A 15,254-nucleotide genomic window follows, 5' to 3' on the forward strand; every position below is an offset into this window, starting at 1 on the left:
ATAGTTCTGTTGTACAAGTAGCAGCTATTTCATGAGTAAAGAAAACAGAGGCCATATTATCAAGTGCTTAGCATGAAATCAATGTTAAAGAGTTGGTTAATTTTAGCTTACTTTTGTTAAAGGAAACAGTAGGCAGGCTGGTGCTCGAATACAATAATATTTGGTCATTTGGGTGATTTGTTTGTAAAACTGAATTTGGTAGAATTGAAATTCATCAAAATAATTTGATTTTGAAGAAATTGGAATGAAATTCAACTACACAATTGATTGATAGAAATTGGAATTAAATCCCTCAAAAACACATTTTATAATAAAAATTGGAATGAAATCTCCCAAAATCACATTTTGTAAGCAGAATGCAACTTTGGAATTTGAATAAAATAATAATAAAATATCAAAATACACTTTTATTATATTTTTCATTAGATTATAAATACGATATGAATATTAAATTAGTAACAGTGACTAACGGTAATGTTTGGGATTGCTTATAAAAACAACTTATTGACTTATTCTTGTATGACACCGGTAATAAGCATTTTTGAATGTTTGGATAAACAGCTTGTAACAGTGCCAAACCAGTAATAAGAAGTTTTTGAAGAATTTAAACAATTCTAACTTAGGGGTTGTTTGGCAATTGCTGAATGGTTTGGTGTAGAATGATTGAATGGTCAGAATGATTAAAAGACTCATGATATAATGCAAAATGAAATATAATTGTTTGATAATTATGTACAATGAAATTAAAGCTCTTAATGATTAAAAGAGATTCAGAATACAAAATCATTCAGAGGGTTTTGAAACCATTATGAGCCAGACTTTTATTTTACCAAACATGATTCATCTCTTAACGATTCAGAGACTGCCTCTTAATGAAACTATTAAAAGGTAAACAAACAATCCTTTTAATAAGTTAGTAAGAACTTTTATAATGCTGTAGTGGGGTGGCAGGGGATGGTGAATTTTGTGTTTTTATAAACCAAATTATGAAACCTGATAAATTTGTCAAGAAATGGAATTCAATCGCGGAATTCTACGGAATCCAACTGGTTCAAGAAATCAATGAATTTGGTCAAAAGAATTTATCATTCCGATTCCATCAAATTCCGCAAACCAGACTGAGATTAACATAACATATCTTGCATTCATGGATCTAAAAGCTTGAACGAATACGATATAATGAGATCAATAAAATCGATCGCTCAATTTTCATCTTACTGAAAGGCTGAACTTAATAATGAAACAAGATTTCGACATGAAATATTTTGAAACATCAAGATAGTTTTCGTGATAAATTTTTTAATCCACATCCGATGCATTTGAGCTCTACCGTACCTGTTGCTGGCTCCGGCTTGATTACAAATTTAACACCCAGAAAATCTCTTATATTCCTCAACGTTTCAATCCCGTAGGGTACAAGCTTTCCTACACGAACCTTCGATACATCTTGTGGGCACAATGCACAAAGAATAAATAACAAACCCTGCAATATATACATACACATATATAATCACCATCAGCAAATGTATATCGAGCTTTTTTGCAAGAATCATGGTTTGTTTGCAAACACGATTCGTGTTGGTTACTCTGACTGAAAATCGACAAAAATACATGTGATTGAAAGTAAACATTTTTAATTATTTTTGCAACATTTTTATAGGAGAAAGATTTTCATATCTAAGATTGAATGATTTAAAGTAGAGATGCACAAGGCCTGGCCCCGGGCCTTTCAAGCCCGTTTCCAGTAAGCAAAAAGATCTCGGGCTTCGGGTTTGAAAAATATGCCTGATCGGGCTCTGTCAGGCCCAGGCTTTTGGCATTCATGAAAAATCATGGCCTTATTGAGCTTTTAGGGCTGGCCCTAGGCTCCGGGATTGCTAGGCCCGGGCGGTTTGGGTCGGGCCAGGCTTGGGGATTTGGGCTTTTTGTGCATCACTGGAATAGAGTAATGAACTCCATGATCTGAATTCACATAAAAAGTCATGCATGAGAGTGTTATAGTGTTCAGATACAAACCTGATGTGTAGAATCTACGACACCGCCTTGTTCAATCTCACCGAGTAAAAGGGATGCAATTTGCTCACCAACGTCCTCTGGAGGCATAAGCTCTTTCTTTTCATCAATATCCATCTCATCGTTCCCTCGAGCATAAGAAATTGTGGTATCAACAGATAGAAAACATCCAGAAGTTGTTTCAGCAACCAATGAAATTCCATAACCAGGTGAACTGTGAAAATGGCAAATTACTAAATGATCAAATCCACCAATCATGCTGATTTTATATAATGCTTCAAAAAAATTGCAACTTAGTTGGTACATAGCTTTAGAGAGATTGTTTGATTATGTTTTAGATATCCAAGGCACTCTTCAATAAAGAGAAATAAAAGAATCTTGTGCACAGAAACAATACCATACACATTTTATGTAACGATGATAAAGAGATTCGTCGTTCCTAAACCTGCTTCGCCTTAATTGTTATGAGTAAATAATTACATCCTCCGTCCCCAAAATAAGTGTCCACAATTCTACTGTAGTTTGTCTCAGAATAAGTGCCTACTTTCCATTTCTAACCTTAACTTATGATAAGGAGAAATTCATTACTTCCTCTACTATTAGGATAAAATTGTCATTAAATCAATTAAAAAGTATAATAACCATGCCTTTTTCATTGTGGGCATTATTTTGGGACGAAGGGAATAACTATAACTCAGACACACTACTCAGAAAAGAAAATGTTAGCAATTTTCACACGACATGCCAAAAGGAAATAGTTGCAATATTCATGGGACAGAGAAGTGTGAGACATCAAACACTCATAAAAAATTCGGATATACACACAAAAGCATATCACATGGGCTTTAAAAATACGTACTTTCCAGCTTGTGCACCAGCTTTATGATCAGTAAATATGTGAACATCCGGAAGCAAGCGATTAAAGATTCCTCGAGCAGCATGTATCATTGTATTTTCAAACTGAACTGATACTCTTGTGGAGAAACTGATCCCCCTGATTCTTTTAACCATCCCTTCATCAGTCCACGTGACTGCCTGCAAACCGAAACCACGTGAAAGGAGTGAGATATGAAAGATACATACTCGCATGGAAGAGATAAGGAAATTGACCTTTAAACTATTGTGAACAATGGGAACTGATAGGATAACTTCTCCACCGCCTTTGGGAGCAACCCCACGGCTTTCAATCTTCAACTCCAATCCTTCTGAAGGAACTCCAAAACGCTTTAATAAAGGTAAGGTGGTTGATCTAAATGTATCAACAGATGGGTCTTTAGAATCATTTGTGATCCCTGAAAGCAACATATGATATGTTCATCGATCTCTACCAGTCGTTTCAAAATTTGTTACATCAAAATCATAAAGATTACAGTAACAAAGACCAATCTGCAATTAAATTCTCCGTATGTAAAGCACACTTGGTAGATGGAGGCCATTGACCAAAGGGTCTTGTAAGTGAGCATCTTTTTGCAGTAATCCATAATCTATAGTGTCAAAATGCAATTCCTTCAATTATTCACAAGTACTATTAAAAACCAGCCGTCTAAGATACTCACAAAGGAACACTTGGATTTAAAACTGTTTAGATTACAAAATAGATCATAATATACATTAAAGAGCAAGTCACTTCATCTATTTCAAATATACATAAAAGATTAAGTCACCCAAAAACTAATATTCACACACACAAAAAAACCACGAAAGCACATATCTTTTTGGTGAGTGAATTTGAATTAAATGGCAATGAATCACGATTTAATTGCTAAATATCTAATCCAACTCTTGAAACCATTACCATAAAAGAAAGAACTCAATGTTGATCGCACCAAAACAATAAAAACCAGTAGGGCATTCCCTTAATTAGAAAATTTTGCAGCTAAATTAATCGGATGTAAGATAAACAGAAAGCATGAAGGGAGCAAGGTACCTTTGAGCCTAATGGAAAGGGACTTCTTCCCAAACAAACCAAGCACAATCAAAGGTTCCAGAAAATAGCCAATTGATCTACTCAATCCACAATCATGCTCCAGATGTTTCCCACCCATCACTATCCCGGGCTTGTACTTCAACTTCGTCCCTAGCAATTCCCACAGCAGCAATTTCAATAATGAATCCATCAGTACCAAAAATACCATTCACTTCAAATGAACAGACTTGTAACTTCAACTCCAATACACATTCTCAAGCAAAATACGACGACCACATCATTTAAATTGAAAGAACAAATGAAATTACGCCTTTTGGTCATTGAAATTTGTCATTGCAAAAGCAACAAAATGACATCGATTCTTATAAGTTGCAAAAATCACTCCATTCTTTTTATTTAAGAAGTCAAACCCTAAATGCATAAATTGAAACAGATTACAACATGCTTTATTAGCAAACTTCCATTATCGATATGTTTCTGTAAATACAATATAAATTCGTATCAACTTGAAGGTAAAATTAGCCTATTTTTCCCTCAGATTTCTGCTTTATCGTATGTAACCAAATCGATTCAATAGATGAAGTCAAAGTACACATAAATATCATAAAAATAACCCCTAGGATTACCAGTCTCGTTGATTTCGACGTGACAGTCATCCGAAACGGTCTCGAGAAGGCGTAGGAACGAAACCTCGTGCGGAAGGAGTCCCGGCCAGGTGGCATCGGCACGAATGTCCTCGATTAGAATCGGAGTTGAAGAGAGAGTTGATAGAAGCAGACGTTGCCTTAGGTTTTGGCTACCTTTCAGCTTCATGTACGATATCTTCCCCATCTCTTCTTCTCTTCTCCGGCGACCGCCGATTTCAATGTTCGAGCAGAGAAGCGGCGGCCGGAATTGCAGATACTCTTTCTGCCTTAAACCCTCGCACTTCGGTAAGGTTTATACTAAAAGAAGAACTAAAAACAGAAGTTACATAAACGGTCCCTTAGGTATTCAATTATCAACACTTTTCATCTTTATCTTTTTATTTTGTCAATAACAGTCCTTCTAGTGATATGTTATTATCAAAATGGTCACCGGCACTCTACGACTCCACGTCTATTTGGTCAAAGTTGACACATCCCTTTGTCAACTGAACTACACCCTAGAGACGACTCCATGTCGATAAAAAAATAGAACGATCGATTATTAAAATTGTCATACTTGTTTTTTTGCAGCAAACTAAGGACCTGCTTGTTAGCAGCGTAATGCAATCCATACGGAAATATTAATCCACATAGACAACTTTACTCATACAAGACTTGATGGAAAACCAAGCAAACAACCCATAACTATATTAGAAAATCGAACAAAAATTCCCAAAATCCATATCTAAGAAAAAGAGAGGTTAATACTCAAGACCAACAACGATCAACAAAAGCCATGAGAACACGGTACAACATGGAGTTCAAGTATTTCCGAGGGTGGCAAAGCAACGAAAACCAGTTGCTTAGTGTTTTTGAAATATATATTTATATACAGCAAAACTCACACACCCTCCACACTTTTGGTAGTGTTTGAACCATCGACCTCCAGAAAAGCTGTGATTTACTGGTAACCTAGATATTGCGCTGGTCCAATCACCCTTTAGTCTAATACTTGGTATTGGTGTTCATCAGAGTACTCCCATTCTCCGTCATCCATCAAATTTCTTCAGCAAATATAACATCGTATATCGATTGCACTGCACAAACACCATTAGGAAAATTTGAATACTAGCTTCAAAAAAGTCGACCTCTAAAAACTAGATAACATAAAGGCCAACAATGTTGCTCGTTCGTGATTCTCAACTTAACGGAAAATTCAAGATGATTTGGGTTCCATGTAAATAGAAAAATAAAGCATACAAATCACAGATAAGGATTGTCCCAGGAAACCGCAAGTGCCTACATTGAATATCAAGAATTTTGAGGAACAACTCAACTAACAAATAAAAAACCAGGTCTTACAGCTTCTTCCTATAGGTCGCCACTCGCCAGTTTGAGTCTACTCAGGTGGGGATTTTCATGACTGTTATCTTCAGGACCATGTGGGATTTAGTTGAGATGGGTGTAAACTAGCCAAACACCCATGGTTACCAAGAAAAAAAAACCACATGCACCAAAGCTCCTTTGTTTTGCGAGGGTTAGGGAGGCAAGTCTATGTATGCGAACCAAACTACACGAAGCCAATATATCACATTCGAAAGTTGGGTTTGGGTTAAAAATCCTTAGAAATCTTGTACTAGTATTTTAATTCTCACTTCGTTTACAAGACTGTAAAACCAAACGAACCTAGTATATCCCACACCGAGGTAGGCTATGTGGAGGGTAGGATGTACGCATATCTCTACGCCTAGGGGTAGAGAGGATTTTCCGTGAAGACCCCGGCTTGCAAAACAAAAAGAATGGGGAAACAAGCATGTGCAAACGGATAATAGGAACGATGAGATGAAATAAACTACTAAATCCAGGGGGAGCACTACGTTTAGCAACCCGTCAAAGCAAGTAAAACTAAGGGGCTATTTGGTTGGTTTTCCATTAAGTCCTGCATGGATAAAACTATCTGTGTGGATTAATGTGTTTGTATAGATTGGGAAGACTTTTGTTTGGAAGGGTTTTTTCATAGATAGAATGAGCGTGTTTTTTAAATGGAAAAGGGAAAAAACTTGGCTTTCTCCATAAAGCTCACCTCTAGAAGCAAACTGAATAAGCCACGTTCTATATCATTAAGTCACTATCAAACAGTCATGTATAGCTAACATAATATGTTGTGAGTCTCATTAAGCTCTTTAAGCTGGGACTTTATTTTTACCTTCTTCTTTGGGAATATTTGGTTGATCCACCAAGACTTGTTCAAGAGCATGTATATCGCTAACACTGAAATGCAGTTAGTCAAAAGCAAATTCTACATCACTGTACGAACAATAAAAATTCAATGTTGTTATACACGGTTGATAGACATAGTAGTTAAAAACACTATTATAAAAGAAAAGAACAAGAATGAACCCTCAAACCCATTACAGAACTCAGATTTAAAATCAATTTTCAGACACCGTCTGCATTCCATATGGGTTTTTTAGAATCATAACTAATGTTATCATCATATGAGCTTTGCCACTTTAGAAAAAGAAGAAAGGTTTTCAACTTATTGACAACTGCAACTGATATTTGAGCAAAAGGTTGATTACCCGCAACCCTGACTGGCCCAACATGGGACCCGTCCCCTAGGAACCACATGTGAGGAGTCATTTTAGAGCTGAAACTATACTTATTACATATTGTGCTTATAGTTATACATTTTATATGGATTATTCTCAGAAAAGTTGAAACAAATCTACGACACAATTCGACACGATTCTTGATACGTACACAGCAATTCAAACATCAGTTTGGAATAACAACGGGAAGTACCACATTTTTCACAAGAACTCGTAAATGTATCCCTTTTTCTTTTAAGAACAACGGGAATAAATAAATAAATGTAATGACCACGATTATATTCTAGTAAAGCAAAAGATGTAGGACACAACTACTAGAGGCATACCTCGGCTTCAAGGTGATGCTAGCAAGTGCAGATATCAATGACGATTTAAGCAGGTACCTGGACCATTAGACGAAAAGAATTAAAGCTGCAAATTATTGTCGATCGTGAAATAGCAAATTATTGTCGATCATAATATATTCCCTCCGGCCCAAAATAAGTGTCTACATTTCTATATTTAGTTGTCCCAAAATAAGTGTCCACTTTCAAAAGTATGTGCTTACTTTCCAATTTCCAATTCTACTCTTAATGTGTGCCTTTTTCACCGTGGAATGTGGACTTTTATTTTGGGACAGGGAATAATACAGTAGGTTTCACAAAGTGAAAGACAAGTTTAAGGGAGAACATTAAAACAATACTGAAAAGTATGTGTATCCATACTCTGATTGATACATCTCGTGAAGAAGCCGAAGCCCTTCCAAGCAGTCCACAATACTTGGTTTTATGCCAATTCGCTGATGAAGTTGTTTCACCGAGGGCTGAACAGAACCACCTTTCACTTGCTGCTTAGCATCACGAAGAGTTTTTGCAAGTGAGTAAACAACGCTGCTTAATTCCTCCCTGGCGACATCAAGATTAGTCAAGTAAACTTGCTTTGAAATTTAAAATGTGATTCAACCCATGAAATAAATCAATGAAAACGAACTCCTTAAACTACATCTACAAGTGAAGTAAACTAGCAAGTACAAGCCGCAAAATATAACAATTACTTCATGTAACACGAATCACTAGCTTCTATAACATACACCCTCCGTACCAAAAGAAAATGTGCACGTACTTAACGAGAGACTTTGACTAATAATCAAATACCGAAAATGCTCCTTAAGGGGTGTTTGGTACGCACACAAGATTGCACGGGCAAGGGTGAGGTAGGTGGGCTAAAGAATTGTGCAAGGTTTTAGACTTTTTATTTGACATGGAAAGTTTCATGATTTATCAATCTTGTTTATCTCCCTGGTTTTTGTTCCAACTATTTTAGTGGGATAAAAAAATATTTTTTTTGTCCTGCTAAGTCATGTCATGTCCATTCTTGATGGTATACCAAACATGGGATAACAAGTTTTTGTCATGTTCTGTCTTAGCCTCTCTTGCATACCAAACGCATCCTAATAAAACAAATTTGAAAAATCTTGTGGACCAAAATGAATATCGCCAATCAATATCTTGTAACAGGCAAATATGACGTTGATCATAGATTTTCTTTAATGAAATTGGAGTAACTGAACAACAAACTTACAGAGTTTTATTCATTGAAAGCATGATTTTCTGCAGGGATTCCATCTGGTTTGTCAAGATGGCATCTTTAATGTTATCAAGATTTTTCAGGGAACCATAATTTTTGGGATCTTCCAGCAACTGATCAGAGGGGAAAAAGGAAATCAAACAGAGAAGAATCAAGAGACTGAAACATATATATATATATATAGATATGTATATATATGTATGTATATATATCTATGTATATATATATATATGTATATATATATATATGTATATATATATATGTATGTATGGACTTGAGATCATGTGAAGCCTGTTCCAATGAGACCCATGAGGCCACAAAATAACATTGAACCCTCACAGCAAAACCTTCGTGTTCTTGTTATGAAGGTTCGGGTGTGTTTTGTACCTCCATATTGTTTTACTGCAAAAGTTCAATGTTATTTTTGCGGTATAGGTCACATGAAAACAGGTTGATCTCACGAGAAGCCAACCCTATAACTACGTCTGTGAAATGTGAAGGACCTGTAACCTTCCAATGATGGAAGAAGCATTTCTGAACTGTGAAACTAATCGAGTCTGGAGCTCGTCCCATCGATCCATGTCATCTTTCACCCTTCTAAATTTCTGCTGAAACTTTTTCACCGTTGCCTCCATTATCATACAATTTTGAAAGACAATCTCTTGCCAATATTCCAGTAAGAAATACCCTATAAAGTCTTTTCACGGTAACATCTCACCGGCACTGCTACTGCATTTCATCAAATGTTGGAACTCACACCATAAATTACAAAACCAACTTTCAAAACCATTCTTAGAAAATCCCAAATATTTAAATAAGGTATAAACATCAGACATTATATTTTCCAGTATTCACCAAATTACCAAGTCCCACAAACCCATAATCAATCAGGCAAAAGGATTATTGTACCAGGAGTCAAACCACCCTTACAGCTTCCAACCAAGTAGTCCAAACCCATAATCAATTAGTTTGATTTTATTATATTCTCACATGTCCATTTTATGGTATAATATTCATTGCGAACTGGTTCAATTTCTGCAGAAAAGTAGTGCTATCTAGGAGAATTGGTACATTCATCTGACATTGAGCTCCCAACATAATCATTCTAAGAAGAAAAAAGAGGCAATTCGAGTTCATGCTTGAACAAGATTTTTCATTTGGACATTTTATCAAACAAATTTTGTGCATGACGATTACACCCATTCCATCGTTCAAGTGAACAACTAAAGTAGAGTGTTGATCAACAAAGGTCAAATCTCTTATACTAAAAAAAACCCAGAACTTTTTTTGATTTAAAACAACTAGAGAGTAGAAATCGAGAAAATCGAAAAGAAAAACACAGAAAAGAGGGCTGTATAGATCGAGAGAGTACTTACCTATCGAGTGATGAGAGACGACGGCGAGCGTCGATGGAGCCAGCCGAGGGGTTTTGACTTAAACGGTGTCGTTTTCCAAGATATATCCTCTGGTTTCCATGATTTGTGATTGTTATCCCTCCAGTTTTGAAATTATAAGATTGACTATTATAGTTTACAAAAACATTCAGATTTGGTTCCTCTCTGACAATGGTCAAAAAATTCCGTTAAATAATAGACATTTTTGTCTTTTTATCTATTTTTTTATCATTGATCCAATGAAAAACCACAAGGACCAAATTATAAATAGATTATAATTAGGGGTGAACTGCGGAACCGGGTACCTGGCTATGGAACCGGAACCGGAACCGATATGAGTGGTTCTGTTTCCGGTTCCTAAAATACGGAACCGATTGAGAATGGTCCCAGTTCCGGTTCTCAAATTTTCGGAACCGTTACCCGCCGGGTACCCGGTATTTTCAATAAAAAAATAATAATTATTTTTTAATATCAAATTTATATTAAGTTTACATCTTGAAAACACGCCATCATCTTCATTCTTCATCTAAATTCTTCATATAGAATGGTTCGTATTTTTTCAAATTATGTGTTCACTTGGATTTATAGTATGTAATCGTTAAATTTTAAATATTTATCATTATAGTAGTAATCGTTAAACTTTGAACATTTTTTATTTGTCTATTATGGTTTGTAATCGTTAAACAATATTTGTAACCATTATTCTGTATAATTTGTATTCTTACTTATTTATTTAGTGTTTTGGCAATGTTTTATTTTTTATTTCTAAATAACAAAATTTTAATATTTTAGGAAGTGGGTACCCGGAACCGGTTCCCGGTGGTTCCGGTTCCGGTTCCAAAAATTTAAGAACCACTCTAACCGGTTCCAATATCTCAAGAACCGCCGGTTCCGGTTCCTGTCAAAAAGGGCGGGTACCCGCCTATGTTCATCCCTAATTATGATTAGTTAAAAGACAAAAAAGGACGATAAAAAGACGAAAATGTCATTCATTTAACATAATTTTTTAACAACAATTAAAGAGAGGGACCAAATCTGGACGTTTTTGTAACTCATAATGGCCATCTTATAACTTCAAAATTAAAGAGACGAAAAGTGTTACTTTTGGCAAACCACAAGGACCAAATTTGTAGTTTACCAAAATTTTATCTACGTAAGGAATAAATCATAAAACTATATTGAGAAGTTTGTGGTCACAAAAACATTTATATTTGATTTTTTATATTTAATAACTAAAATTAGGGTGTTCGCGGTCGGTTTGGGATCAAAACGTAAACCGCATCGTATATACGATTTGAGCATCTTATCAAACTGCACCACATAAACCTCAAACCGCAAAACACGGTGCGATGTAGTTTATATGTTTTGTACTTATCACACTTTATGTCTATGATCCAATAATTATAAGTTTGAAAATACATTATAATATCAAACGATAACGTGATCGTAGTCCCCAAAAAAAAATCTGATTCTCGAATACAATATTGCATAAATTAAAAATAGTCTAAGAAGTAAAAACAATAAACTTCAAACTCAAAATCCAAAAATATTATAAAATTAAAAAATATATAAAATATACGGTGCCTCGTGGTTTGAACGCGGTTTAATAACTCAAAACTGTAAACCGCGAACGGTTTGGTAAAATTGCAAACTACAAAGCGCATCATGGATGTTCTATACTGTGCGGTATGGTGTAGACGGTTTGCGATTTGACGGTTTAGAGAACATCCTAACTAAAATTATTAAATTACAATACTCATAGAGACAACCGCTGCTTTCAATGTAATAGATGTCAGGTCTGCATACATCTTCTCATATCCAGATGAAAATGACATATACTGAATCTATTTGTCTTAATAGTTTTGCATACATCTCACTCTTCAAAACCTTTTTTGTTCCATCCCAATACCTTACAAGGCAACCTTTAGTTCTGATTGTTCGTTCCTGATCTGGGATCCCAAAATCTGGACCCATCCCCTAAGTGGTAATACCCTTTTTACCCGTTCATCTTATAAAGATAACTAAGAGGCCGTTTGCCAAACACTTATCCGGTAAACACTTACCGGTAAATTTACTATCATTTACTTACCGGATAATATTTTAGTCCACTAAAATGACATTGTATGCAACAATTTAGCCGGTAAGCGATTACCGTGGTAAGAGTCGTCACCCTCACTTACTCAGTAAGACTCTTAGTCCTTGTCTTAATTTTACCGGGTAAGATTCTTGGTCCTTATCATATTCATTCGGTAAGGTAATGTGACTTGGTAGGCGCTTACCCGGGTAAGCGTTTGATAAACGGCGCTAAGTAAGCACACTCTATGCCACATTTCAAGTATCAGCCAATGTCCATGAAACTATGAAAGAATTTCCTGTAAATTTTGCACAATACCTTTTATACCCCTTAACTACCCTTCTTTCACAATGTCGTTAAGGTCTACGATGATCGTCAACAAAAACTTCAAGAACTTTCTTACATGAATCTTCTAATCGTCCACACGACAGAAATCTCGGCAACAAGGCTGCTGTATATGCATCTACAGAGAACCCGTTGTTCCTCAATCTTTCAAGATAACGAATCGCCTTTGATATCTCATTGTGTACGAGAAATCCCTGGATGATGGTATTATAAGTACAACCATCTGGTAAACAACCATTCTCCTGCATCTTTACGAGCAACTCATTTGCTTCGTTCAGTTCCCCATTCCTACAATACCCACGAATCATAACAGTATACGTATGAACATTTGGCGGGCAACCCCGATCCTGCATTTCCAAGAACAACTCTTTAGCTTCACCCAATTTCCTACCCTTGCAAAAACCACCAATCATCGCAGTATATGTATAGACGTTCTGTTTTAACCCTCTGGAAGAAAGTTCTACAAGGAGTTCATTTGCAGTATTGAGTTCCCCGGCTTTGCACAGCCCATCGATGATGCTAGTAAAAGTAAACACATCCGGCGCCACCCCTGCACAATCCATCGTTTTAAACAAACCTAAAGCCTCATCGAGTCTTTCATGTTTACAGAAGGAATCTATCAAAGTACTATAAGTTACAACGTTAGCAAACTGGCCGCAATCTTGCATTTTATGAAACATTATAAGGGCATCGTCAAGTTTGGCAACAAGACATAAACCCCGAATAAGAGTAGTGTACGTAACGACATTAGGATCAACCCCTTTTCGGGACATTTCGTTCAGCAATCCTAATGCCTCATCTATCTCTTCGTTCTTACAATACCCATTGATCAAAACATTATAGCTAACAACATCATGAGCGCAACCTTGGCTGGTCATGACATCGAACAAGCGCCTAGCGTTATCAACTCTATGAATCATACAATATCCGTTTATCAATGCGTTATAAGTAACGGTATTGGGGATGATACCTCTTCCAACCATGAAATCAAGAAAGCTATGTGATTCGGTTGCCCAGCCTTGTTTACACATCGCAGTTATTAACACATTAATCGTCTGCAAATCTGGTGAGATGTTACGACCGATCATATCATCCAACAATCTGTTGGCTTCTTCCCGTAATCCGAAACCACATAACCCCTGCATCAGGCACATGTAAGTCACAACATTCGGCATTACGCCTTTCTGAATCATTTCTGAGAAAAGATTCAAAGCATGAATAACTTTCCCCTTTTTGCAAAGGGTGTCGATGATGGTGCTATATACAATAATGCCAGGTGAACGAACCCTCTTCGATTCTTCGTCTATCTTTCTAAGCAAGATAATCGCATCACTCGTGTTCCCCGATTTGCACATACCATATATCATCGTCCCGTAAGTTACATCATTCGGTTTGAACCCACTCTCAAGCATTTGGTCGAACAGTTGGAGTGCGTGATCAAGCATGCCATCAGCACATAGTCCTCTAATCAAAGTGTTAAACGTAGCACAATCAGGTTCGTAACCACGTTTCAAGGCTTTACCAAACACAGAGAGACCATAATCCACTCTATTCAGGTGGCAGAAGCAGTTAATGGCGATGTTAACCGCATAAATGTCGGATTTAACTCCTAAAACGTCTAGTCGTTGAATTAAGGAAATAACAACAGAGTAGTGATGCATCTTAACAATACGAGTTAATAATTTACAGAAGTCTTTAATGGAGGGAAGAGGTTGGAATTGAACAAATTTATTGAAAGAAACCAATTCATCGTATAAAGCTAGGTCATTTTGTAGGTCAATTTCTACAGAATTCCTCAGAGAATGAAAGGAAGTAAATGAAGAACTACGATTAGGGTTCCGAAATAACGATACAATTACAGGGAAATCAACAAGGGAATTAAGCAAATCAGCTAGTGGTTTCAAAGGAAAAGGAGGCAAAATCCTCATCACCATTAATGGATTTCATCCCCATTAGAGAACTGGTTTCATGCTTGGCCGCATTTTAGGGTTCAGCATTTCATGCTTGGTCAATTTCTTCGATTAAAATATTGTGGTTATGAGTTATTTGTTTACCTTTTAACAGTTACATTAAGACGTAATTTCTGAAGCATTAAGAGGTGAATCTTGTTTGATAAAATAAAGTGTGCCTCTTTAATAGTTATAAAACCCTATGATTTTATATCATGGGGTCTTTCTTAACCATTTAGCGCTCTAATTTCATCGAAAACAATTACTTAATAGTTATATTTTATTTTACATTATATTATGAAAATTCTTAATCATTTTGCATTAAACCATTTAGCAACTGTCAAACAACCTTTAACTCTTAATATGAGAGCACTTACTGATCATTGGTGTTAGAGTTTCTAAATACCATCAATGATGGAGATGAACGAAACAGAAAACAGTAAGAATTACTTCTATGTTGTGAATATTTAAATTTCGTAACAGTTAGTGATTTATCTTCTTATTACCTTCGGCTCAAAATTGAATGTCAAATAATACCAAAAGTTTACCCGGGTAAGTGTTTACCGGTAAAAATTTAGCACTATCACTTACTGTACCGGGTAAAATTTTAGTCCACCAAAACAGTAGTTTACTAGGTAAACACTAACCGTGGTAAGAGTCGTCACTCTCATTTGCCGGGTAAAACTCCCGTTCCTTGCCTTAACTCTTACATGGTAAAAATCTTGGTTCTCGTAATATTCATCCGCTA

The 15,254-nt window shown here is 36.0% G+C and overlaps 3 protein-coding genes across 6 annotated transcripts; all 3 read right to left on the reverse strand.

Annotated features, from left to right (window-relative positions):
• Positions 1–1,150: 1,150 nt before the first annotated feature.
• On the reverse strand, positions 1,151–4,771 carry LOC112510189 (probable RNA 3'-terminal phosphate cyclase-like protein). The gene is made up of 6 exons (XM_025115516.1): positions 4,567–4,771; positions 3,941–4,090; positions 3,124–3,305; positions 2,873–3,048; positions 2,017–2,227; positions 1,151–1,483 (listed from the first exon to the last, which is right to left on the reverse strand). Exons 1-6 carry the CDS (start codon positions 4,769–4,771, stop codon positions 1,274–1,276), a joined length of 1,134 nt encoding a protein of 377 aa, XP_024971284.1. The 3' UTR covers positions 1,151–1,273.
• A 464-nt stretch (positions 4,772–5,235) lies between these two features.
• LOC112509831 (uncharacterized protein At5g43822) lies at positions 5,236–10,161 on the reverse strand. Of its 2 annotated transcripts, XM_025115008.1 has the most exons (7): positions 10,121–10,161; positions 9,248–9,473; positions 8,739–8,857; positions 7,883–8,062; positions 7,505–7,561; positions 6,773–6,837; positions 5,236–5,663 (listed from the first exon to the last, which is right to left on the reverse strand). In XM_025115008.1, the coding sequence occupies exons 2-7, from the start codon at positions 9,383–9,385 to the stop codon at positions 5,623–5,625; spliced, it is 600 nt and encodes a 199-aa protein (XP_024970776.1). In that variant the 5' UTR covers positions 9,386–9,473; positions 10,121–10,161; the 3' UTR covers positions 5,236–5,622. The 2 variants fall into 2 exon arrangements, with proteins under 2 accessions (XP_024970776.1, XP_024970777.1); XM_025115009.1 differs by lacking the exon at positions 6,773–6,837.
• Positions 10,162–12,518: 2,357 nt separating this feature from the next.
• LOC112510104 (pentatricopeptide repeat-containing protein At1g63130, mitochondrial-like) lies at positions 12,519–14,512 on the reverse strand. Of its 3 annotated transcripts, none has more exons than XM_025115404.1 (2): positions 13,528–14,512; positions 12,519–13,107 (listed from the first exon to the last, which is right to left on the reverse strand). In XM_025115404.1, exons 1-2 carry the CDS (start codon positions 14,489–14,491, stop codon positions 12,569–12,571), a joined length of 1,503 nt encoding a protein of 500 aa, XP_024971172.1. In that variant the 5' UTR covers positions 14,492–14,512; the 3' UTR covers positions 12,519–12,568. The 3 variants fall into 3 exon arrangements, with proteins under 3 accessions (XP_024971172.1, XP_024971169.1, XP_024971171.1); XM_025115403.1 differs by having other exon boundaries at positions 12,772–12,904; positions 13,002–14,512; XM_025115401.1 differs by having other exon boundaries at positions 12,519–14,512.
• Positions 14,513–15,254: the final 742 nt, after the last annotated feature.

The sequence above is a fragment of the Cynara cardunculus genome, assembly GCF_001531365.2.
Source record: "Cynara cardunculus var. scolymus isolate 2C chromosome LG 3, CcrdV1, whole genome shotgun sequence".
In the NCBI taxonomy this organism is placed as follows: Eukaryota; Viridiplantae; Streptophyta; class Magnoliopsida; order Asterales; family Asteraceae; genus Cynara; species Cynara cardunculus.